General features: G+C 45.4%; 1 protein-coding gene across 3 annotated transcripts in view; it reads left to right on the top strand.

Annotated features, from left to right (window-relative positions):
- Positions 1 to 24,766, top strand: part of raph1a (Ras association (RalGDS/AF-6) and pleckstrin homology domains 1a) — a 78,757-nt gene extending 53,991 nt beyond the window's left edge. For 2 of the 3 annotated variants that reach the window (XM_024799422.2, XM_024799421.2), the window contains 12 exons: positions 2,450 to 2,524; positions 6,567 to 6,644; positions 9,887 to 9,961; positions 10,054 to 10,138; positions 12,964 to 13,085; positions 13,563 to 13,628; positions 13,776 to 13,919; positions 13,996 to 14,106; positions 14,217 to 14,315; positions 14,960 to 15,080; positions 16,568 to 16,698; positions 18,748 to 24,766. In XM_024799422.2, the coding sequence (XP_024655190.1) occupies positions 2,450 to 2,524; positions 6,567 to 6,644; positions 9,887 to 9,961; positions 10,054 to 10,138; positions 12,964 to 13,085; positions 13,563 to 13,628; positions 13,776 to 13,919; positions 13,996 to 14,106; positions 14,217 to 14,315; positions 14,960 to 15,080; positions 16,568 to 16,698; positions 18,748 to 21,108 (3,468 nt within the window). In that variant the 3' untranslated portion in view covers positions 21,109 to 24,766. The remainder of the gene's footprint in view (positions 1 to 2,449; positions 2,525 to 6,566; positions 6,645 to 9,886; positions 9,962 to 10,053; positions 10,139 to 12,963; positions 13,086 to 13,562; positions 13,629 to 13,775; positions 13,920 to 13,995; positions 14,107 to 14,216; positions 14,316 to 14,959; positions 15,081 to 16,567; positions 16,699 to 18,747) is intronic. The other variant, XM_076875118.1, reaches the window with a different exon arrangement.
- The last annotated feature ends 995 nt before the right edge of the window (positions 24,767 to 25,761 follow it).

Raw genomic sequence — 25,761 nt, 5'->3', positions numbered from 1 at the left:
TGCTGTGACACCACAGCGTGTCCATGTAAGAATACCCTGCTACATGCTCCATGTTCAATAAGAGACACACTGGTTTGTATTAGCTAGTGTTGGAGCCCATTACTGGACGTCTGTGGGACTGCTGCTTGTGTTGCCTCCTGCTGACTCTGAGAGAATGCAGGTTTGATGTCATGCTTTCAAATCCAGAAATGACGACACAGACCTTTTACAGAGAGCCACAAAAATCAGCCCAAAGTCCTGAATTAACTGGTGTCTTTGCACTTGTAGTTTCCTGAGCTTTGTGGTCATGTGACTGTTTTGTAGTTTATTTTAAAAGCCCTCAAACTTCACCCAGGGTCCGTCCCACATGATGACATGATTTGTTAGTAGAGTCTGCTCAGTCTGGTCTCTGCAGACAGTTTCTACATACTGCTGCTGCTGAGCTGTACAGGGAGTGCAGAATTATTAGGCAAGTTGTATTTTTGAGGAATAATGTTGTTATTATTGAACAACAACCATGTTCTCAATGAACCCAAAAAACTCGTTAATATCAAAGCTGAATGTTTTTGGAAGTAGTTTTTAGTTTGTTTTTAGTTTTAGCTATTTTAGGGGGATATCTGTGTGTGCAGGTGACTATTACTGTGCATAATTATTAGGCAACTTAACAAAAAACAAATATATACCCATTTCAATGATTTATTTTTACCAGTGAAACCAATATAACATCTCCACATTCACAAATATACATTTCTGACATTCAAAAACAAAACAAAAACAAATCAGCGACCAATATAGCCACCTTTCTTTGCAAGGACACTCAAAAGCCTGCCATCCATGGATTCTGTCAGTGTTTTGATCTGTTCACCATCAACATTGCGTGCAGCAGCAACCACAGCCTCCCAGACACTGTTCAGAGAGGTGTACTGTTTTCCCTCCTTGTAAATCTCACATTTGATGATGGACCACAGGTTCTCAATGGGGTTCAGATCAGGTGAACAAGGAGGCCATGTCATTAGTTTTTCTTCTTTTATACCCTTTCTTGCAGCCACGCTGTGGAGTACTTGGACGAGTGTGATGGAGCATTGTCCTGCATGAAAATCATGTTTTTCTTGAAGGATGCAGACTTCTTCCTGTACCACTGCTTGAAGAAGGTGTCTTCCAGAAACTGGCAGTAGGACTGGGAGTTGAGCTTGACTCCATCCTCAACCCGAAAAGGCCCCACAAGCTCATCTTTGATGATACCAGCCCAAACCAGTACTCCACCTCCACCTTGCTGGCGTCTGAGTGGGACTGGAGCTCTCTGCCCTTTACCAATCCAGCCACGGGCCCATCCATCTGGCCCATCAAGACTCACTCTCATTTCATCAGTCCATAAAACCTTAGAAAAACCAGTCTTGAGATATTTCTTGGCCCAGTCTTGACGTTTCAGCTTGTGTGTCTTGTTCAGTGGTGGTCGTCTTTCAGCCTTTCTTACCTTGGCCATGTCTCTGAGTATTGCACACCTTGTGCTTTTGGGTACTCCAGTGATGTTGCAGCTCTGAAATATGGCCAAACTGGTGGCAAGTGGCATCTTGGCAGCTGCACGCTTGACTTTTCTCAGTTCATGGGCAGTTATTTTGTGCCTTGGTTTTTCCACACGCTTCTTGCGACCCTGTTGACTATTTTGAATGAAACGCTTGATTGGTCGATGATCACGCTTCAGAAGCTTTGCAATTTTGAGACTGCTGCATCCCTCTGCAAGATATCTCACTATTTTTGACTTTTCTGAGCCTGTCAAGTCCTTCTTTTGACCCATTTTGCCAACGGAAAGGACGTTGCCTAATAATTATGCACACCTGATATAGGGTGTTGATGTCATTAGACCACACCCCTTCTCATTACAGAGATGCACATCACCTAATATGCTTAATTGGTAGTAGGCTTTCGAGCCTATACAGCTTGGAGTAAGACAACATGCATGAAGAGGATGATGTGGACAAAATACTCATTTGCCTAATAATTCTGCACTCCCTGTATAAGTAAACTGAACTGAACTTGTGAGTGCAGGTGTCCGTGGGCAGTGTGGGTTGTTTTTATGAAAACAAGTTTTTGCATATGACTGTCACATGATATGTGTCTTAATCTCTTGATATCTGCAGTAACCTTGTATTTGTGCTACATGCTACAAAAATACTTTAAGATGAAGAAAGTTAAAGGCGTAACCTTTGAAGCTTTTTGAACTTATAGGCGAATCGGGGAAAACTGCATATAAACAGGTTGTAGTCAGGGCTAACCTCACATGGGTCACTGGGATGTAATATCCTTCCATTAAGAGCTGATCAGTGCTTTAATGTGTTTGCTGTGTGTGCAGTTCTCCTCCACAGGTTTCCCTCTCTGATCTCTGCCTGACCATTGAGCTTTCTGCTAAACTACCACGTTCAACCAATCAGCAGCAGATCGATTCACCGGCACTCTCTCTTTCTTTTTCAAGCACTCGTATTTGGACAGGGAAACCTCGCTGATTTTGAGAAACATAGCGGGAAAACCTTCTCACCTACTGACCAAGGTGACACCCCACATACTTCTGCACACTGCCCCTCTGCCCTCATGCGTCAGCATCCATCCTCTCCTCCACCTTCTTCTACATAAGTCAAATAAACATGCATGTGCACGATAAAACAAGAGTTTTGGCGATGTGCTTGTTAACTCTGTTCACCTCGCTCTTTGCCTTCCTTTTCTAACTCTGTGCTTGAGCCTTGTTTTGCACAGCTTTGTGGATGCTGCCCGTTGCTGTTCTGATGTTGCTGTGTGTGCGTCTCACTCAGCACCTGCTCGGTTTGTGTTTGTCACAGTGATGCAAAAGCTGGTTTGCCTTCAGTCGTACCTGCAGCCAAGTGCAGAGACACTTTTGAATTAAGGTTTGCTTCATGTATGAGTGAAGGCAAATGCTGCTTCACTGGACGTGTGCTACGTGTGACATATGTGCGTTTCACTGGTGTACCAAGTCTTTGAAGGTGAAGACCACACAGGACAAAGTTGTCATAAACTCAGTATGTACCTGCTAATATGTCATTATTTCTGTGTGCATGTTGAGTTATGAAACCTCGCCTGATGTGAAACATCCACTAAAAATCAGTGAGCGTGTCGCTGGAGCACACCCCACCTGTGTGCTTTTCTGTTTGCCCTGTTTGCCTGTAACTGTAAAATCTTGGGGATTGTGAGGATGTAGGATTACTTCTGATAATGAGACCAAGCACAGGTAAGCAGGTGTGACAGCCAACTCTTCTGTGTCTGCTTTTACAAGCTCCAACCAGCTCAGCCGGTGTTGGACGCTGCATTCCAGTAAAAAAGACTAAATGTGTGTGATAATATTTCAATATTTCATCTTGTGGCATAGCTCGGGCTGAATGTGTGAGCGCTCTCCTGGACAGTTTAGGTTAGCTGCTGTTAGCAGAAACCACGGTCCACAGGCTGTCTCTGTGCTAACGAGCGTTTGCAGCCAGCAGCAGTAACAGAGACTGGTGCTGGTATTGATAATGGGACCAGCTACCCGCTATATAGAATAGTTACTGGGATCAGCATCCCGGCTGCTGGTGGAGATCAGGCGTTCCCGGTTTATTTTCAATAATTTTTTTATTCTTTTTTAAACTCGTTTTTCTTCTTATGTTATTTTTTACCAACATTTTCACGTCTTATGTGTTTTACTGTTTATTTTGAACTTGCACTAACTGCAGTGGGAGTTGTATTAACACTGAACGTGGACATCCGTGGACGGGAGCGTGGCAATCGTAGCTGTCGGAGAATCTGTGGTTCTTAAGCTGCAGGTTGTATTTGTGTGTATTAGGAAGGCCAGCTTAAATAGCAAGCAAGTAAGGAGGCTTTATCCTGATTGGATCGGCAATGACAGGATTTCATTGGAAGAAAAAGCAACTGTGGCACTTTGATTGGATGTTACAGGAACGTGCCAAATTTGCAGGGGTAATCTCCTTTGGAGGACAGAGGGGTGATTCCCTTCCTAGGAGCATCAAACGTAGACACGTGCACACAACGCAGCCAGCTGCCCGCAAAAACTCCAATTTGAGGAAAAAGGAATATCATCCTAGAAATCGACCGCATCAAACAGCGTTTAAGCTGGACGTTTACATAGTGCTGAATGATCAAATTATACTTGAAGAACTTTCTAATGATGCAGTATCTCATTGCATAGTATTTGTACTGTTCCTGGCTCTTGTGTCTAAGAATTCAGTGAATATACTGGAACAAATGTTTTACCAGTGTTCTCACACCGCTGTGGGTCAGACCGTCTCGCTGCTGCCTCGCTGCTGCCTCGCTGCACTATTCCTGACTCTGATTCACACAACATGCTCGAGCTGTCTCTGGGAAGATGGAAACAGTCCGTGTTTTCTTTTCATCTGTGTCCCAGATTAGAGGACGCATAACGGCCCCGACCATCCAGGCAGATTATGAGCTTCTGGGCCAGTCTAATTCCTGCAGCAGTGATTGCACTGCGGGCGTAATTATCTGCAGTCATTAGACTGTGTGTGTGTGTGTGTGTGTGTGTGTGTGTGTGTGTGTGTGTGTGTGTGTGTGGATGCAGCAGGTCTGCATACTGTTTTTGTGTCAGTGTTACACTGCCTCAGCAATAAGTCCACCCACACTCTGTTCACACACTGCTGGCCCAGTTGTGCAGTTCATCTGTGCGCTGTGTTTTGAGCTGCAGCACTGAGGGGACTCATCCTAGAAAACTTCAAAGGCAGAAGATCTCTCCCTGAGCACAAGCTCATTTTAGCTGCTTCATAATGTAGGCCAGCTGAATATGTGTGAGACAGAGAGACGATGATTATGCTGCAAGATGGAAAACACAGTGATGTCAGAGGTCGGCGTGTTCAAGTATTCAAAAATGAAGCTTTGTTAGCTCTCTGGGCTTTCTTTGGGCATTAGCTGTGGTTTGTCTGACTTTCAGTCAAGCCATGCATCAGACCGTTAGAGCCACTTGACCCTCTCTGAGTTAATCAAGCATCAAAACGGCCCCAACTGAAAGGATGAAAGAACCAGTTTTAAATATGTCCAGAGACACTTTGTTACTAACAGCCCATCACAGAAACCCACCATTTGTTTCACTGGCTTTAGTCACGTCCTGCCAAAGGTTTGACAGGAGCCCTAAAACTGATCCACCAGCAGTGAAGACATGGCCTCAGTGGAACGGCTGTCAGGCCGTATCGGTTCAGTCTGTGCACATTTGGTTTCATTTGTTTCTTGGCAAAAGATAAAGAAGTGAGGGGTGGCTCAAAACTTTTGCACAGTGCTGTACCTCTGAATGATTGTCTGCTTCCATATATGTTTGTCACGACAGTTAACTGTGGAACCAAGTGGAATAATTAAGGCCAGTCAAGTATGGGCACTGGATTATGAAGCTCTTTATGAGCTTAGGCTGTTCGCTTCAGTGCTGCTTGGAGAATTGTGTGCGTGTGCGCGCGCATGTGTGTGCACATCCTTCGGTGTGTTTTGGGGGTGGGGGAGGGGAATGAGGGAAAGTGGCTGCTAATCTCCTCCTCCTCACCACATGGCTCCTGTTTTCATGCAGCCTGACTGACAGCAGAGCGCCTCCATACTCAGACCCCTTAAAACTGGATCCAACTCAAAGAGAATGTGAGCGGTAGAGAGGTGAGGTGAGGACAGCAGCAGGAGAAAAGTGAAGGAGGAGATGACAGCAGGAGTGTGAGTCTGTGAGGAGGGGGCATGAGAGCCTGAGATAAAGAGATCAGTGCTCTTCCATGTAAGCTTGCACAGCAGCAATGCCCCTCCCCCAGCTGGGTGCATCTCTCCCTCCGTCTCCTCCTCTCATTCCCTCTGTCTCGCTTGGCCGGGGAGGATGTGACAGGACAGGGTAGCATCTTTCACTCTGGGATTGACTCAGTAAGTCTGATAGCTCGTTGATACAGGAGGCTGTTAGTCTGCAGATCAGCTGATGGTTGCATCAGCATGAGCGTACGCGGTCAGTCTGTTTGATTCCAGGTCTTGTGCCTGAAGCTGCTCCGATCCACCGTCTTCCTCCTCCACTCCTTCCTCTTCCTTGTTTTGACGTGATAAAGCGGCGTCTGTCCAGGCTGAAGTAGCGGCGTGCGCTCAGTTTGGATAATCCAACAGCCGTGCATTAATCCAGTCTCATTTTCCTGTGCTGTCCAATAACGCGCTGATGACGATGATTAAAATGAAGAGACGCAGGAGGAGAGGCACGCCTGCCAGCCAAACTCTTCCCGTGGTTCCTCGTAGTTTGGGCTCCTGAACAGCAGCTCTCTGCGGTGGCGCTAACCTGTTCGACTCTTTCTACATCAGCGCATCCGAAGCCTGGTGAGACGGGAAGCTGGCACACAGCCAGCTGGGAATGCATCGATCCTACCCAAACATTAAACGCCGGCATTTCCTGGAGTTGGACTTCTCTTTAATTAAACCTCGCAAATATTATTTGACATCAAGCAGACACAGAAGTGTTGGCTGTTTGAGGGAAACAAACGATGAACTCATGTTGGAGGAGTCAGGTAGGTGACGGGCTCGATGCTGAGTGACTGCTGGTTTGCACTGACTGACCGGTGTGTGTGTGTCTGTAGGAGGAGCAGGCTGCCAAACTGAAGGCAGAGAACATCCGACTGGCCCTCGAGAAGATCAAGGAGGCCCAGGTGAAGAAGGTGAGCCACGCATTTGTTGTCTGGTAGCTGCGTCTGCGGCACGTGCTCGCCGCACTTCATTTTCTGGGTCAAGTCAGTGTTACTCCACACTGAAAGCTCTGGTCAGTAACAGCTGGGGTCAACATGCACATCAAACACACACTGAGCACTCTACATAATGACCGCTGCAAGTTAAGTTCCAATCCCAGAGAGAGAGAGGAGGGATTACCAACCTGGATTTACCCCACACACACACACACACACACACACACACACACACACACACACACACACACCCAGCTACCTGTGTGTGTGTGTGTGTGTGTGTGTGTGTGTGTGTGTGTGTGTGTGTGTGTGTGTGTGTGTGTGTGTGTTGAATCATCTGTATGTTGATCCTGCACAAAGCTCCAGAAAAGTGATCTTTCAGCACCATGTCTGCAAAAGCCCCATTAGAGAAAGAGGCAGATGTATGAACAGCTGTGTGCACAAAGCCCATAAAATCACACTCAACCCATCGCTCACGTTTTTTAATAATACAAGAATGAACACTTACTGGCTGCATAGAACTGGCTCTATACGAAAGTGTGATATAAGGTGGCTTTTGAGATGAGGTTGTTAAAAATGTAATCATGTATGTGGCAGCGTGGACCCACCACAGAGACCAGATCACGTTTCTGCTTTGGAAACTGTCAGAATTACAGTGAAATCTTTACTTTGACTCAAACGCACTGCTATCACTGGTGATTGGTGGTGATTAACACAAAGAGAACCAATCACAACAGGCCGTAATTCAACCTGACAGCAGCCTGTCTGGACTTTACCAAAGCCTGCAGGAGCTGTGCTCACCCCAGCTTCTGCCAATATGAATGTCAGAATCTACGTGCAAGCTTTCTTACTGAAAACAGTGTATTCAGATGTTTTCTAACATTTGAATTCAGTTCATGATGCACTGTTTTCGGTTCTCTGACATCACTGCGTAGATCAGGGGTGGGCAACTCCAGGCCTCGAGGGCCGGTGTCCCTGCAGGTTTTAGATGTGTCCTTTAACCAATACAGCTGATTTAAATGGCTAAATTAGCTCCTCGACATGTCCTGAAGTTCTCCAGAGGCCTGGGGCCCGTTCTTCGTACGTCGCTTACTACATCCAAGATCAAATGACACATCCAAGACCAAACCATCGCGCTAACCGTGAGCTCGCTAATCCGGTTCCCCGAACACACCTGCTGTTGACGATTAGTACAGCTGGCTGAAGTAATGTGCGATCACTGGGTGTCGTAAAAGGGGCTACGCATCGATAGCAGAAACAGTGATTGGCAACCCTCTGATTGGTTGGCGGAAATGTCGAAGGAGTGCGCTCGGTATTTTTCGGCAGCAGAGCAAGAACTCTTGAGTGAGGGATGTCAGGAGTTTCAGAGTTTAATCAGAACCCAAGGGAACACTGCAAAGGCTGCAAAAGCAAGGAGAGAGGGCTGGCAGAAAGTTGCTGACAAATTAAACTCGTAAGTAATTTAATAATAACAATAATAATGGAGTGGATTTATATAGCGCTTTTCAAGGCACCCAAAGCGCTTTACAATGCCACTATTCATTCACTCTCACATTCACACACTGGTGGAGGCAGCTACAGTTGTAGCCACAGCTGCCCTGGGGCAGACTGACAGAAGCCAGGCTGCCATATCGCGCCATCGGCCCCTCTGGCCAACACCAGTAGGCGGTAGGGTAGATTTATTATATTATATTATATTACATTATATTATATTATGTTACATTATATCCCCTTTCACATTAGAGCCACAACAGGACCCACTAGAACATGGGAACAAGTAAAAGTGAAATATAAGAATATCCTACAGAATGGTAATATTTATCACTTATATTGCTTGTCGTCTCTTGGAAAGAGACCCTGAAATACTCTGTTTGTTTGTTCATAACAGCAACCAAGAAAAGGGCAGAGCAAAAAAAGACAGGTGGTGGTCCTGCACCCCCTCGTCAACAAGTTGGTTAAGTAAATAATACCCTCACGGGAAAATCGATATCTCTCTATGAGCACACTGTCGCGCTGAGCTAAAGGATCCTGTCTGTCCCGCAATATACGCTGAATTCTGAAAACTCTCCTTATCAATCTTGCACCTTCCACAATGGGCTGCTCGCGTAAACGGACAGGACATGGCTGCGACAGGCTTCCCAAATCCACCTTCGCTTTTATAGCCGTGGTCTCTCATCTTGATTACACGAAGTAATTTACAATTACTACTCTGAAATATGAATCATATACATGTAATAGAATGTTAATAGTACATTTCCCTTTTTTAGGGAATGACCTGTATGTATCTGTGTGACATCAATAAAAGGATCAGGTGCTGCATTATCTTTAGTTACATTGATGTTATTTATTTATGGTGAAACAGTGGTGGAATATCGCTGTTGCTTTCGTATAAATGAAGCGGGCATACCTGCGTGGCCGCGATCTAATCCTGTTTACATAAAGTAAACCTGCTCCCCAGCAGGTTTACGCTTACGGCTCTGTTGCTATGACAGCAAGTCCCGGATGAGCTTCGGGGAACCGAACGATCCAAGATCACGCGAAATCGTCAACAATCTCATCCAGCTAACTCACTTAGCGTGGTACGAAGAACAGGCCCCTGGTAACGAACTAATCATGTGATTCAGGTGTGTTGACCCAGGGTGAGATCTAAAACCTGCAGGACACCGGCCCTCGAGGCCTGGAGTTGCCCACCCCTGGCGTAGATGATGGTAAACCTGAAGAGTCTAGAAAGTTTGCACTGTTTCGCAGCATACAGAATGACATACACCGTGCTAGGAGATGGGAGAAATATTCATATAGCAACATATTTTATCATTTTCAAAAAAAAGGAACAAGCCTATACTAATGCTAACCAATAAATGAACGAGTACTGTAAATATAAAGTAATCACGTTTGTAACTTTCTGGAGTCATTTCAAGAAAGGCTTCAATAAAACGAGTGTAGCTCAGCGCTGGTTTCAGTGTCCGAGATTTAATTAAAAACAAACAATAAATTGTGAAAACAAGAAGCTGAAAACAACGATACTATTAGCTTATATAAAACATTGTGTTAGCCATTCCTCAACCCATAAAAAGCTAACATTAGCCAGTGCGCTAGCCTAAAAAGAAAACGTTAGTTGCTAGCAACATTAGCCTGACTAAGGTTAGCTTACGAGATGTTAGCAGCTCACATTTAGCCGTGTTACGTACTCTGCTCTCTCCTCCTGGTCCTGCTCACAGCTGGTGATTCGTGTTCATCTGTCAGACGAGAGCTCAAAGACCATGATGGTGGACGAACGGCAAACGGTCAGACAGGTACAGCTCCTGCTGGTGTAGTCATGCAGTTAGTTTAAAAAGCAGTAGAGTATGAGCACAGCGCTAATCTCACAGTTGGTCCCTGTCTTTAGGTTCTGGACAGTTTGCTGGAGAAATCTCACTGTGGCTACAGTGCGGACTGGTCACTGGTGGAAACCATCAGCGAGTTGCAGATGGGTGAGTGCACGTGCACACAGAGGCTCTTCTGTCTGCTCATGACGTCATGTGTACTCCTGTTTCCTGAAAGCAAACACAGGGAGAGAAGTTACTAAAAAATTATATAATATGTTGGGTTTTTTAATGTGCAGCTCTGCTAAAAGTTCGTGTTGAGGGTCCCTGATGTGTACAGACTAATGCAAACCCTTCACACAGCACACACAGAGGTTTCCACCACAAACGCGTTCCAGTTCAGTCCTCCAAAATCCCAAATACACGTCCGTCTGACAAGTGGGCCAGAAATGGGAAGGGAAAGAGGAGCATAAAAATAAACACACACTCAGCAGCATATTAAACATATCAGGTCCCCATAAGGAGAATAATGTGCTAACGGCTGTCTAAATGACTCGGGTAAAGTTTGTAGCATGCGTGCTTGTTGTTTTTGTCTGCTTCCACTTGTCTTTGCACTAGGATGATGTCGGAGTAAATGTGCAGTCATATTCGTTGTGTTCCCACTAGTGCTGTCAGCCTTAATCTGAAATGACGTTAACGCCACAACACGGCGAATCTCCGTTAACGAGCTACCGCAGATCGCCCCGTGCGTGGGGGACGGCGTCAACACGTTAACGAGCTAACTGCGCTAACACACAGTTACGCACATCCACAGTATGTCGGATGTGCCATTGCGTGGCACATCCGACATACTGTTTTACTTTAGTCCATGACGCGCTTACCTTCAGGGTCATTCGTCACATGAAAACCAAAATAGTTCCAAAGGCCAGATCTGAATGAGGGTGGGGGAGGTTCAATTTGCCATGTTGCAACGAGAGCTTAACTTCTGTCTCGCTAGCTTGCCCTGCGCTCAGTGAATCTGCGTTCGACTACTCCGCCTAGGCTGCACTGTCGAGCGCAGATCCACTGAGCGCTCAACACAGACAGCATCGTCAGAAGGAAAGTTGATAAAATAAATTACAAATTTTGTATTGTTCAATACATATGCGTACCGAACCGAAAGCACTGTATCGAACGGTTCAATATCCATACGAGTATCGTTGCACCCCTAATATACATATATACATATATATCTATATATCTCACAGATGGAAAATGCAGTATGAAAGTACAGCTGGTGGCTGCAGTGGACACTTAGATGACCTCATCCCTAAACACCAGCTGTTGTGATCCACAATCAGAGCCTGAGTCATACTTTTTTAAACTGTTCCCATATTTACACATGGACACTACGTGACGTGTCTTCTTTTTGACGTCCCACGCTGCTGCACCTACTTCCAGTCATACAGTCTTTGTCTCCAAAAGTTGGTTCTGTTCATCTGGACGTAGCGTTTTGTGGGAGAAACGTTTCGTCATCATCAGGTGACGTCTTCAGTCTCAGCTGACTGCAGGTTTCAATCTTATAAACAGGACATTTGCACAATGACTGAAACCAGCCCACTGAAGGAACAATGGGCTGGGAGGTCAGTTCCTTAATCTTAATTATGCAAATTCTCACGACCATTGATCAAAACCCGCTGATCAAAGACCATTGATCAATGGCCATGAGTCCCATTCACAGAGAGTTGGGGAATGGCTGCAATCATACAGTCTTTGGGAAAACATGTTGCAGGTGAAATTCTAGGCTCAGGCACTTATTTTGGGACAAAAATATGGAGCGTTAAATCCGTGTTTTGATCAGATATGGCTGATGAGCAGTGGTTGACAGATATTACTGTTCGGTCCCCCGTCACTGTCACATCTGGTTTAGCATCACTGTAGCTCCGTGTTCAATGTGAGCTCTTAGAAACTGAACCTGGTTTTATGGGTCATCAATCAACAAGAGGATTCTTTTTAAAATGCTCTTACCTGTTGTTAGATGAGTGTAACGTGTTCGTGTTCACCGTGTGAAGCAGACTGGGATTTGTGATCTGGTGCTACCAGACTTTAACCAAACGAGTGAAGCTCAGTTCTGCTGTTTAGCTTAGATTTGTAATTGTGTTCAGTGATGTTTCGCCATCAGTGACAGCACAGATATTCAGCTGCAAACACACACACTTCCTTTGGGGGTTGAACTGCGTGTATGTAGCACACACTGTACTACAAGCTTCCACTCAGTTTAACACACACACACACACAGTCTGTTTGTAGGTCCAGTGCAGTGATGCGTGTGATCTAACCTACATCTTCAGGGCTTCTGCTGAATTGCGGTCAGCAGTGTTATGAAAGAGAGCGGGACGTCAAAGTGTGTTTGATCACATCCAGCTGAATCTAAAGCTTCCTCGTTTACACAAATCCACACGTCTCTCAAAGCTCTGCTTACAAACACAATCTGGGGTTAGATTTAAATCCAGCTGTACTAATTAATCAAGTAAGTGATGCTTTCCACGTCTATTTCCACCCACCACCCCCCTCACATTCCCACACCGCCACCAGCACCCTGCTGGGCACCCTTTAGCAATAAATTGACTTCCTGTTTCAGACCTGAAGCTGATGTCGCTGTGCACAGCAGGAATGATCTAATGAGGATTCTTCTGCTGATTGAAGGAAAGCTGACGTGTATCAACAAACACGCCTCTTTAATCACATGTTAGTATTCATAAACTGGTCAAAAAACTCCCATCAAAACATTTTTGGGTTGTTATTGTAGGAAAATTAAAGTCTCCTGTTTTGAGATTTTAAACGTGGACGTACGGAAAGCTGAAACGTGTCAGAGCGGCGGGGACATTTCCAGATCTTTAGCTCGTGTGAAACACTTTGTGCTTATCGTTTGCTTCATGACAAAATCTTTGAAAGTGTTAGTGGTGGACTAGCAATGATTTTAATGCTGCGGTCTGGACTTTGACTGTATGCAGAGCGGATCTTTGAGGATCACGAGAACCTCGTGGAGAACCTGCTGAACTGGACCAGAGACAGCCAGAACCGCCTGATGTTCACTGAGCGCATAGAGAAGTATGCTCTGTTCAAAAACCCCCAGGTGAGACATATGCACATGTAAAGCACCCTGCAATTATGACCCAATGTTCAAAAGTTCAGGAATCGGCTGATAAGAATCAAACGCCGTCGCAGAGACACGCGTGACAAGCCGCCTTGTCACGCGTGTCTCTTCTTGGAAAGCTGGGTGTCAGAGGAGGTGCAGAAGCTTCCAGGCAAATCTTGTAAAAGGTAACAGGTGATGAGCAAGGTGGAGAAGTGGCATGTTGTCCCTCACAGCGCCGCAGGACACCGCTCTCATTCATGGGGCGGATTCTGGCATGTTGCACCAGCTCGGAGTGCTCCTCCACATGCAGCATAGTGCAGGTCACAGCGGGACTTTTTCCTGAACATTAGGGTTGACCTTAAACCAGAAGTTGGACAATAATGAGCCGATTGCTGCGACTTCTCGACTGAACCTTCTCTTGGACTTCCAGCTCCTCACCTACCCCTTCTTTCTCATGCTCACTGTCTACTGCAGAACTACTTGTTGGGGAGGAAGGAGACATGCGAGATGGCCGAGAGGAACAAGGAGGCTCTGTTAGAGGTCGGTCTCTATTTTTATTCTTTTTTTCCTCATCAGATTCCCTTCTGTTGGGTCCTTACATGAAATGCTAAACATGTAGAATGTTTAGCATTTAGCATGATGGTTTTAATTTCAGGCGAAAATAAAAATGGTGTTTTTGTATATCAGGAGTGTTTCGGGGGCAGCTCAGTGTCCGTCCCTGAGATGGAGGGTGTCTTATGGCTGAAGGAGGATGGCAAAAAGTCCTGGAAGAAGCGCTACTTTCTGCTGAGGGCTTCGGGCATCTACTACGTTCCCAAGGGCAAGGCCAAGGTGTGTAATGGAGGCAGCACTTTGTCATACAGTCAGTGTTTGGGTGCAAAGTTGTGAGATACGTGTGTTTGTGCAGGCATCCAGAGACCTGGCGTGTTTCCTCCAGCTGGATCATGTTAATGTCTACCTTGGTCAGGACTACAAGAGCAAGTACAAGGCTCCCACAGACTACTGCATGGTGCTGAAGGTAGGTGGACATGATCTTCCACTGCCATCTAGTGGTGAAAAACTGTAGTGACGCTTGGATGGGTCTAAAGCTAATAGTATCCAGTGAGTTAATGCAGCGTGTTTTTGTAGCACCCTCAGATCCAGAAGAAGTCACAGTACATCAAATATCTCTGCTGTGACGATGTCAGAACGCTGCAGCAGTGGATCAACAGCATCCGCATCGCTAAGGTAAACGTTTCACAGTCTCCCTGTCGTATCACACGACGGCTCTAATCGGAGATGATTCACTCGTAGTGTATGATGTTGGTGCGGCTCACAGGCTGTGGGACACAGGACCATGCTGGTGCACCATGAAAAACTGGGAAACTATTCTGGATATGATGTATGAAAACAAGTATAAATTGAAGAGTTTGCCCGTGTTTAGGATGCTGTTGTTTATTTAAAAACAAACAACAACAACTCCTGTTTTTATTGTTAAATGATGTGCTCTAATTCTTTTCCATGGTCTAACACCCTGTGCCAGCTAACTTTGCCAAACTTTCAGCGCTCTGATTGCCTGTGTGCTCCTTTTCTCAGCCTAGCTGTTTATAAGAGTGTGTAACCTGAGACTAAAGTCCACAGAGCTGTGACTGTGTGTGTGACAGCCCACAGATGGGATCTAATAAGCACGCCTCATACTGCCTGCTATTACTTTGTCATTTTCACTTATTCACTACTGATTTATGATCGGCGTGCTGTTACTGACACCTCCCCCCCAAGTGTTTATTCCTGCCCACAGCCTGATGCACATGGGGGGAGCACTGTGGGGACGCTGTGTACTTGCTGAAGCTGCCTTTCTTGTGTAAAGTGTCACCTGTGTATGTGTCCATCAGTACGGGAAGCAGCTGTACATCAACTTCCAGGAGGCAATGAGGAGGTCGGAGGCAGCCTATGATTGGTCCTCCCTGTCTTCGTCTTCCATCAAGTCTGGATCCAGCTCCTCCAGCCTTCCAGGTCCGTGTGCCTCCTTTGGTTGAGATCACTGGCTGGTAGGGCGGGGCTATATCATACCGTTCATGGTAATACTGGTGTAATGTTGGGAAACGCTAAGAAAATGAAATATCGTGATAGAATATGGGTAAAACGCACATACACAGTGCCTTTGTTTACATACGCACATGGCGGAGAAAGTGGATCGTTGAATGAAACAGATGAACCTGAACTGGTTTGTAAAAATGCTGCAGCTTCACTGGTGTGGAACTGGTTTAGCTTTCGTCCCTCAGACACACAACAAAGCACTATTTTTGGTAGCGCATGCTAGCGGGCCGTCGTTATTACCGTGTTGTTTGGAAAATACGGCACACTTAAAATCAATCCTTTGATTTTTCTGAAAGTCGACAGAGCCCCTTATAATCCCGTGTGTCTTATGTATGAACTCTGGTTGTGTTTACTGACCTCGAAACGATTTTATGTGCACGGCGCTCGAAAATCTGTCAGATGTTTCAGTACGACTTTGCAAAGCTACGAAGCCGCACCGCTTGATGGATTGTGGGAGCATTACGGCTATCGTAGGCGGAGCCTCGCGGAGTGATACGTGCTGCGCTTCAACATGATATTACCGTATTGTGTGTGTATAACCTCTTTTTAAGTTTTGTGGATGTTATACATGGTTATGCTGAGGATATGTCGGCCAGTTTCCACTGGAAATGCCTTTTGGTTAAACTGTCAGCGAGGAATTTGCATTTGCACTGTTAAAGTTTATATAACTTTAATGCAAAAAACAGCTGCTTGTTTAAGTGAAAATACATTGATGTTTGTTTGTTTTTTTGCACTAATAAAGTTGTGGAGTCGTAAAGTATTTTGTCTCGTGTCAATTATACCGTCAGTTATATCGTTATCGCAAATTTTCAAACGTATATCGTGATAAATATTTTTGGTCGTATCGCCCTGCTCTACTGGCTCGTTCATACACAGCAAAATCTCCAGTGTTAAATGAACACTTTTGACAGTGTTGTATGTTTAAAAGTAACCTAGTCAGTTTTGAAGATTAACAATGGCTAACACTGAGCAGTGCTGATTTTCTAACACTGGAATATTTCTAACATTTTGAGTTGTTTTCCAGTGTTAGAAAATCAGCACTGCTCAGTGTTAGCCATTGTTAATCTTCAAAACTGACTAGGTTACTTTTAAACATATAACACTGTCAAAAGTGTTAATTTAACACTCAACAGTGTTGTATTTAACACTCAGAGGTGTGGACCCATATAGACACTCTCTAGTGTTAATTTAACACTGGAGATTTTGCTGTGCAGTGTGTTGTTATGTATTACATGTGAATGTATATCTCACCTACAGATAAACACATTAGGGCTGAAGGAGCACTCAGAGCCTGATAAACATTGCTGTGGAAAGATCCCTGCAGCTGGATTCTTTCAAACATGAGCTAAAAGACACACTAAAAGCACTGTCATCAGTTTCTCAATGTTTTGTTAACCCTCCAGAATCCCAGTCCAACCACTCGAGCCAGTCAGACAGCGGTGTATCAGAGATGACATCATCGGGCCACACCCGCTCCCAGAGTGTCGTCAGCTCCATTTTCTCTGATGCTTGGAGGAGAGGAACACAAGGAGAGGTGCGGTCATGCTCACAGTGTGTTCCTCCATCATCTGTTTGCTTGTGTTCTGCCTTTGCCCATGTTTCCCCTCTGCTTTCCTACCAGCGATCAAAGATGAAGGGACGTATGCCAGTTCCACTTTGTGCAGGAGGAGGAGGGAGTGGAGGTTAGACAGGAAGTGATGTAACCGGCATGTTAACAGCTTGGCTGCAATCTTTAAAGCACTGGTTTTATTTGAAGTGACACTTGAGCTGCAGTTGTATAAAAATGGACAATCATGACATTGAACAGTTGAGTAGATGTGACAGATGTGACAGATGTTTTCCTCGACTTTAGGCCTACGATGCTTCCTCCAGCATTTCTGTGCATTAGTTTGAAGGCCTTGAAAAGCTGTTAGTGAATCACAGTCTGTGGTAAATCATACGTTCATTAAAACCCAAACTGTACGAGTCTTAAAAAAGCTACAGTAAAAACAAGCAAATGTAGATGTTGCAGATGTGTAGTTAGGATTCAGGACTTTTCGTTGGTCGTCAGAAAGCAAGTAGCTGCGAACACAAAGCTAATCATTCAGAGTGTTTGCAAGTCAAAGATGTTCTTTTTGCTGCTGCGCTGCAGCCAGTGTCATTATATCATGTAATGTAACACAGGCTTGTTGCCATTACTGTACGTGGAGTGGTCACGCTCACGGGCACGATGACCCCAGTCAGGTTAGAGTCAGGACCATCCCGCCAGCTTGTCTCTATGGTAACATGTATATGTTGGTTTCCACCTGTTTTAAACGGCTGCAGCTGACCTGTTGGATTTTCTTCCTAACCTCGTGGTGTGAATGCCCCCTGCAAACATTTAATGAATGACACTGTTTAACTAAAGCTAAGCAGACATGTTTGAGCCCGGCTCACGGTGAACATCGTTGAGTTTGATGCCAGATCAGAGGCCAAACAAAGAGTTTGTAAAGAAAGCTGGAACGAACGTGGAACAGCAGCTAAACCACAAACTGCCTAAGACGCGTGTCAGAGGAACCTGACACCTGCCCAGAATATGAAACGTGTTAATAACATTGAACTCTAACGCTAATAATAATGTTGAAATATGCATTGTTTTTCTGTTTTGATGAACAAGTCCTAACTATGACTTGGACATGCAGTGATTCAGCAGTGTATTGATTTAATGAGAAGGTTTCCACTGTTCATTGCTAGTATGCTGACAGCCTGCTGCTGGCCTTACGTGCCCCTCTGCGCTAAAACGTTAACATTATAGTAACTTCAGAATCAGAGAAACTTTATGAATCCCAGATGGAAATGGAGCAGCAAATATACAACAAACAACAAGAACTCGTATTAAATTAGTTTAGGAACAAAGTTACAATAGATAAATATTGAGATAAATAGATAAATATATAGAGATATAGGAATATATACATATGAATATAAAAGGACAACTTGTAACATTTTATACGAGATAAAATCAGTTTGGGGGATTTAACAATAAACTATGTTGATACAACTGCAACAAATCAAAAAACTGACTGAAACGCAACAAACAAACAAGGCATGTTTTCAGTTTTATTGATATAGCGTCAAATCACAACAACGAGGTGCTTTATATATAAGACGCTCCAATAATACAGAGACAATCCCAACAAGCAGACAAACCCCTGTGAGCCAGCATTGGGCGACAGTGGCAAGAAAAACTCTTTTTAAAGGAAGAAACCTTTAGCAGGGAGGAAGACAGGAAACAGAGCACTGTGGAGGATGTTAATGATAATTAATGATTAAATACAAACTGGTGTATAAACACATATTTAATAATATTTCTTTGCAAGCTCCTTTGATTAATAACAAACACATTCAGTACCTTTGTATGTAAGGCATGTTAAGACCTCACACGACTGGATTGTAATGACTCTTCAGTGAATGTTTGTGTGTGTTCTCTGCACTCGTTTGATGTTTCGCCTTCTTGTGGATTTTTTCATTTTTAGAGCTTGTGGTCATTTTTTCTTTGTTCCCTCCTTTCTCACCACGTCTTTATCCTGCATCCCACTCCCCGCTCTGATCTCTGTCTCTGCAGATGATGAAGATCGACCCGATCAGTAGACCCATCCCTGTGCAGATACCCAGCCTCTCCCCCCAGCCGCTCCCTCTCTCTCAGACTCCACCATCCCGGACCAGCTTCACTGACAACCTCGTCCCATCTGAGGAGTCCTCCCCGTCACCGCCGTCGCCTCCCGCACTGCCCCCTGTAGCGAGCGTGGCCCATCAGCCGGCTCCTCCCGCCTCATACGTGAAGTACAGCACGCTGGCTCGCCTGCAGAGCCAGAACCAATCCAGAACACAGCAGGCGGGTGCCCCCCCACCCTCGCTTTCCAACTACAACACCCTTCCAGCTGCCTACAGCACCTCCCCTCAGCTACCACCATCTCCTCCCCCTCCTCCTCCACCCACGGCACCAGCGCCGGGCTCAGCCATGGCAGCATTGAAATTTGGCCCTCCAAGCCCATCCGCTCTTCCACCACCACCCCCACTGGAGGAGGAGCTGGCACAGGAGCCCTCCTATCTCCCACCCCCTCCTCCCCCCGAGAGCCCGGATGCCAATGGGTTGCCACCCCCACCACCTCCAGAGCCCATCCCTAGCTCATGCACTCAACTCTCCAACACGGGCCTCCAACAGTTCCTGGCACAGAAGTTTCCCAACATGGTGTATGACTTCAGCCCAGCAGTGCCTGATGATAACTCTCCCCCACCTCCTCCTCCACCTTCCACTGAGCTGTCTCCTCCAACCTCCCTGCAAGGTCTCCGACCTCTGTCACCTAACGCACCACCTCCTGCACCTCCTAAAACCTTCACTGGAGGATTTCCCCCTCTCACTGCTCCCAAACCCTCAGGCCCCTCTTCCCTTCCCATCGCACTCTCACCTGTGTCTCCAACGCAGCCACAAGTTGGACACGGATCATTTAAAAAGCAGCAGAGCTTCTCCACAGGACACTCCCCAAATCAGCCACCTCCCACTCTGCCAAAGCAGCACAGCCTTTCCTCCAAAAATCTTGCCATCTCTCCCTCTTCCACCTCCTCTGCTGTCTCCATTGCAGCTGCTACCTCCTCTTTGGTCAAACAAATTGTCAATCAGTTCCCAGGAAACCCTGCCCCTAACTCCAACATGGAGGGATCCAAGATCGCTGCCCCTCTGTCTCCTCCAGCAGTTAAGGCCAAACCAAAGTGGCAACCTGGCAGTGTCGTGGCTCCACAATCCCCAGAGTTCCCGCCACCTCCTACCGACAGCTCCCTGGGAGAGTTCCCTCCTCCTCCCTCTTCTTCTTCGTCCTCCAAGACAAGTTCGCCCATAAAGAGGTCGCCTTCCTCCTCGTCCACGGGATCCTCCAAACGGGGCCCTCCACCTGCACCTCAGAGAGCCTCCTCTATCCGCTCCAGTTCATCAGGAGAGACCCAGGAGGAGAGGCCCAAGACGGTTGAGAGCCTGGTTAGCAAATTTGGCCAAGCTCCTCAGATGGGCACCTCGTCGAGCTCCTCGTCAGCGACAGGGTCACCTTCTAAAGACTCTTCCTCACTTCCTGCTCCGCTACCCAAACCAGGGAAACTGAATCTGGCGAACCTGCCGCTGGCACTCCAGGGACTGCAGACCGGGCAGCACCACCAGCCGGCTGACTTCCAGTGTCCTCTGCCCCCACCTCCTCCTTCCCAGCCTCCTCACCTCGATTCATCCCCAGACTACTTCCCACCTCCCCCCAGTGACTCTGAGCTCTTTCCTCCTCCTCCTCCTCCCCACCCATCAGATTTTCACCAACCCCCAAAAGTGGCAGTGGTAAACCCCCAGCCCCAGATGCAGTCACACCAACATCCGGCAACCTCCTCCTTATCCTCGTCATCATGGAAACAAGGGTCACTGAAAAAGGGGGCGGTCCTTCCTCCAACACTGAACCGGCGAATGAGCAACACGGCCCAGTACGATAATACAACATCAATGCCCCTCTCACCACCACCTCTATCTCAGACCCCACCCCCATCACTGTCTTCTTATTCCTCCTCACCTGTTCCCCCCACCTCCCCCAAATCAGTCGCTCCAGGCTCCCTGGCACTAAAGTCTCACTTCCTGGAAGACCTAAACCGAACCCTTAAGAGGAAGTCTGTGTCTCGCCACGGCTCGCTTACCTCCTCCCACCTCATATCCTCCTCCAAGATGGAGCTTGTGGGCACCATGGACGACATGGCACTCCTCCCCCCTCCTCCACCTGAGCTCCTGCAGCAACAGCAGCAGCAGGGAGTCCGAGGACACTCTCAGACTTTATCTCGCCACCACGCACACTCCCACTCCGCCAAACACGCCAACATCTCAGGCTATGCAACGCTGCGGCGAGGCCCGCCTCCTGCTCCGCCGAAACGGGACCAAAGCACCAAACTGACCAGTGAGTGGTAAGGGAAGGAGGACGCTGTGGGTGGAGCTTAAAGAACTGAACTCAACAATTTGGTGTAATTGTTCCTGAAGAGAAAATAATTAATGTCTCTCTCCTTATCCGTCTCGCTCCATCCTAAACCATCCACCCTCGGACTCTGAGGAAGTAGCAAGTGTCCTACTCTTAATCTCAGACCCTGATTGTTAATATTAACCTCATTACTCTTATCATTAACAATACATGTTTAATCCAATAAGTATGAAATATGTATATATCTGTATACAAGCGAAGCAGAAAAGTCACCTATCGAGCTTTTTTCACAACGTCTGTGCAGCTTAATTGAAACGCAACAAGAGACAAAGACTTTAACGGCAACAGAGACCTTTTGCTGCAAAACAACAGGTACTGCATGGAGCAGTGGCAGTGATGTTACTGATCAAGGAAGGGAGGGGATCATTGAAGGACGGCACAGTGTGTAAATGTGTATTGTGAACTGAGGGGGGGAGGCAGGCGGGGAGCCCTTAGAAGGAGGTTTGCCATTTATTTCCAACTGTTTTTGTGTGTTTTTATATAAGATTATTTAATACTGGAAAGATATTGTTGTTATAGTTATTTTAAGATTTTAAGACGTGTCCGGAGTGAATGAGTTTGACTGGGGATGGGTCTGCCTTCTTCTAAAGATCTGGGCTGCCAAAACTATTATACAGCCAGTTCCTCTGGGTTTATATTTGGGTCATTTCTAAATAAGTCTCTTTTGTTCCACTCTTAACAAACCGCCAAGTAACTAGCAAACTGTTTAGGGTTAGGTTGCATTTTAGCCACATGTTAAACAAGCCGAGTTTGAGAAACGAAAAGATGCTACTTTTGAAATCAAGTCCCTCCATAGAAAGGAGCAGATGTAAGGTTCATGTTACGTAGGTTCACCAGTTCACCAGTGCTGACTCCCAGGGCGTAAAACCAATCGGTTGAATATCTGCTGATTGAAAACATGTTGTATGTCAGGTAGACATTCAACCAGGGATGCTGGGCACAGATTATAAACAAATTAGGACTGAGATTACATCACACGAGTATATTTGCGCCAGTTGTTTTCTCGTCTTCCCTCTGTAGAGGCCATCGGGATAGACCTGGACTTCTTTTCTCTCAGCTGTCTGTACTTAAGTGTTATGATGAGTCAGGTTCTCTGAGCTCAGCTTTAGTGCTCCAATATCAAAGACGTCCTTTTAATGACAGACACAATCACCACATTGTTGTTGGTGGGCCTCCCTCAATGTTGTAGAGGTCTTCCTGTTAAAAGGAAGTCATCCCCCCCCGCTGTCACCACTGTCCTCACAGAATATCGTCACACTGTAACGTCTTTGCCCGCACAAGTACAAGGCACTCAGCCACTCGTTTTGGTCCTATTGAATAAAAAGTTCATTCATTAAGTTCATTATGTAAATCCTTGTCATGCTGTGTTTATCAGGTATACTTGTAACTGACAAGTCCTTAGCCGAAGAGCGTTTCACAGTCAGACCTGCCTCTCTTTCATCAAATGTGCTCATGCAGCCAGCTTCAATGGAAATGGGTTAAATGGAAATTATAATGTAGACCAGAGGTCCCCAACCTTTTTTGCTCCACGGACCGGTTTATGCCCGACAATATTTTCGTGGACTGGCCTTTAAGGTGTCGCGGATAAATACAACAAAATAAAACTAGTACCGGTACCGAAAAAAGAAGATTTATTCATAACACACGTGAAAAGACCCAGGAAAACAGAGTTAACGATAAAAACGATAACAAAATGACGCTGAAAACCGATAAAAACCCTGAAAACTATACATTTCACACCTGAGCCTCAACTCTCGCGGCCCGGTACCAAACAACTCACGGACCGGTACCGGTCCGAGGCCCAGGGGTTGGGGACCGCTGATGTAGACTGATGCAGCAATCTCACAGTAAGAAAACCACCCCGCGTGTGACTAATGTTTGAAGTCCTAGCACCAGCTGATGCTAGCCTTCCATGTGTAAGCTGTGTCAGTGTCAGTAATTAGTTTTTTCTGGGTCATGGCTGAGTGAAATTTACATGCTACTTTCCCACTGTGCAAGCTGGGGTCAGGGTGGGGGCGAGATGCAGACAAAGTACATAGAAAAAATCCAAACATGAAATAACCTGGTAAAATATGACAAAGATGCTGCCCAAGCCTAACAGTCCACCAATGAAAGAAGACTGTACGAGTGTGTGTTGTTTTAACTCTTCAGTCACTTTGTTAGTTAGCGAAAGTGTGCGACCACTAAAGTAATCAAACACTAAAGGATATGCTGGGAACAAGTGCCTGAAAAGCAACATGCTAACTGTTAAAAGCATTGTGTTTACATCACGCCCTGACCACCCTAAAGCCTGGACTCGTATGATCTGTGACATACTCACTAGCATCTTTGTGTGACGATGTAGCCAAAAAACACTCATCTCGAGCTTTTATGGGGCAACAACCTGATAGGATGACCGAGAGTAGCACAGCTCTCTGTTGGCCTTAATGTTCCATTGCTGGAACGTGCTTTTGAAAATAACAACAGCTTCTATTAGGACAGGTTCAGGTGCAATTAACTCATAGAACCATGAAATGCACAATTTCACTTTTCTATTTACTTTTGCGCCCCCTGGTGGTGGTTTTTTGTTTTAAAGAATAGATGGGGCTTCAGTCAACTGCAAGTCTTTTGAGCCCTGTTTAAACAGTAACACTGTTCACACTGAGCCCTGATGTTAACCTTTGGAGTTGAAATATCTATCAGATTAAGGTGACAGCTCTGTGAACTGTTCACCTACAAGATTCACTGGTTGCAGGATCCCACCCACATGTACAAACATTTGGGGTTAACGTTTGGTTAAAATAATATTTTGGGGGCTGTGGGAAATGATTGCGGATATTTTTCAGCACTGCCTGACACGAGGAAAGAGCACCCTGTTAAAAAAATACACTTCTCTGGTGCTAAGAGTGTGGATACAACCCATGACACTAGTCAGCTATCGCAGTTAGCCTTTGTAAGTCAGTAGATAAAGTCACACATGAATGACTCTGTTTTTAGCAACATGTCTTCTGGTAGTAGTCAGAGGGTACATGTGGTTAGAGTAGCAGCAGGACGTTTCAGGTTTCGTCTCATCCTTCCACTCTTATAGTTACTGAAACTTGCTCTGTCATTTTTGATAAAGTTTTTAAATCCATTTTCTGATCTTTCTTTTCTATTTCATGTGCCGCTTAACCTCACTCTGTCTCTACCTTCCAGTTTTTAATCCTGAATGAAATGATGAAAATCCTCTGCATGACATGTCACCACCACTGCACCAGCACAGATGCCAAAAATATGATATTCCTGCCCCAGTTTGGCAATCATCTCAGCTTTCAGTTGTTTTCCCCTCCGGTTTGTAATTATGGTGAGAAAATGGTTTAAGTTTGTTTTAACATTTCAACCACCTGTTTTGTGATATTGTTGGGGAGTTTGGAGGGATTCACCTGAGAGAAATACTTCTATAACCCACTGCCCTGCAGGAAAGTACTCACTCGGTGTGTTTCAGCGACACTCGAGATACAGTTTGACGCTGATTGATGTCTTGAAAATGTCTTGCTCAAGGACACCCAGCAGAGCTGTTTGGTGTCACGACTGCTGTTGCATTTAAAATAAAGGAGAAATGATTCAAACGTGTGCACATCTGAACGTTTGTACACAGGTCTGTAAGCCGTGTTAGTGTGTGGATCCATGTTTCTGGCAAGCTAGCAGAACTCCATCATGAGCATGCCTGTTAGAGGGTAAACTGATGCAACGAAATGCACACAGTGCTGTATGCTTACAGTGTGTGATATTACATTTATGCTGCAGTCTTTGTTTATAAAACATCCACAAAATGAGTTGATCAAGTTGATCAGCAAAAAGTGTAGTTTGTCTATAGCAGGGGTGGGCAACTCCAGGCCTCGAGTGCTGGTGTCCTGCAGGGTTTTTTTTGTTTTTAAACCTTTATTGAAAGAAATTCTCATATACAAAACAAGTCAAGGAAACAGACCAGAATTGTAACAATTTACATTATAAAGATGGTGAAGCAAGTCATAACTTTACTGGGAGAAAATAAAAGTTTCTACGGTAAAATAATAAGGAACATGGACCTTTTGACACATGCAGGAACATTAGAATAGCAAGTACTTTGTGATTTTACAGCATAGTACAGCAGTCTTTTTATTCATATTTGAAATAAGCTTGAGTGACTTAAAATATTGACAAAAGTAATTCAAGAAGATGGTAAACAGAGGAGAGGCATCTTCCACTTACATGAATGAATAAAATACACAGCACTATTACAAAACTGACAACATCTGAGATTTCAGAGTCCAGGTTGTCCATAAAGTAAAGAACATCCTTAGATGTGAAGGAAGGTGTATTGGAAAATCTGAGTGAAACCCAGCAGAGTATTTCAAACCAAAAAGCATCAACATACTGACAAGTGAAAAATAGATGCTCTAATGTTTCTGGATCGGAAGAACAGAAAAGAGTCGGCCTCTAAATTAAACCTTTTATACAGGAGTTCTCCAACTGGATAAATGTCAGATAAGAAGTGTTTCTTTCATTTTAGGCACAGGTGGCTACTTTAGGTAAAAAGAAAATGACTTTTCTTTCAACGTGTTATCGAGGTCATGTCTGACATTGAC

The sequence above is a fragment of the Maylandia zebra genome, linkage group LG16 (genome assembly GCF_041146795.1).
Source record: "Maylandia zebra isolate NMK-2024a linkage group LG16, Mzebra_GT3a, whole genome shotgun sequence".
NCBI classification, from domain to species: domain Eukaryota; kingdom Metazoa; phylum Chordata; class Actinopteri; order Cichliformes; family Cichlidae; genus Maylandia; species Maylandia zebra.
This window is presented reverse-complemented; position numbering and strand designations above follow the sequence as displayed.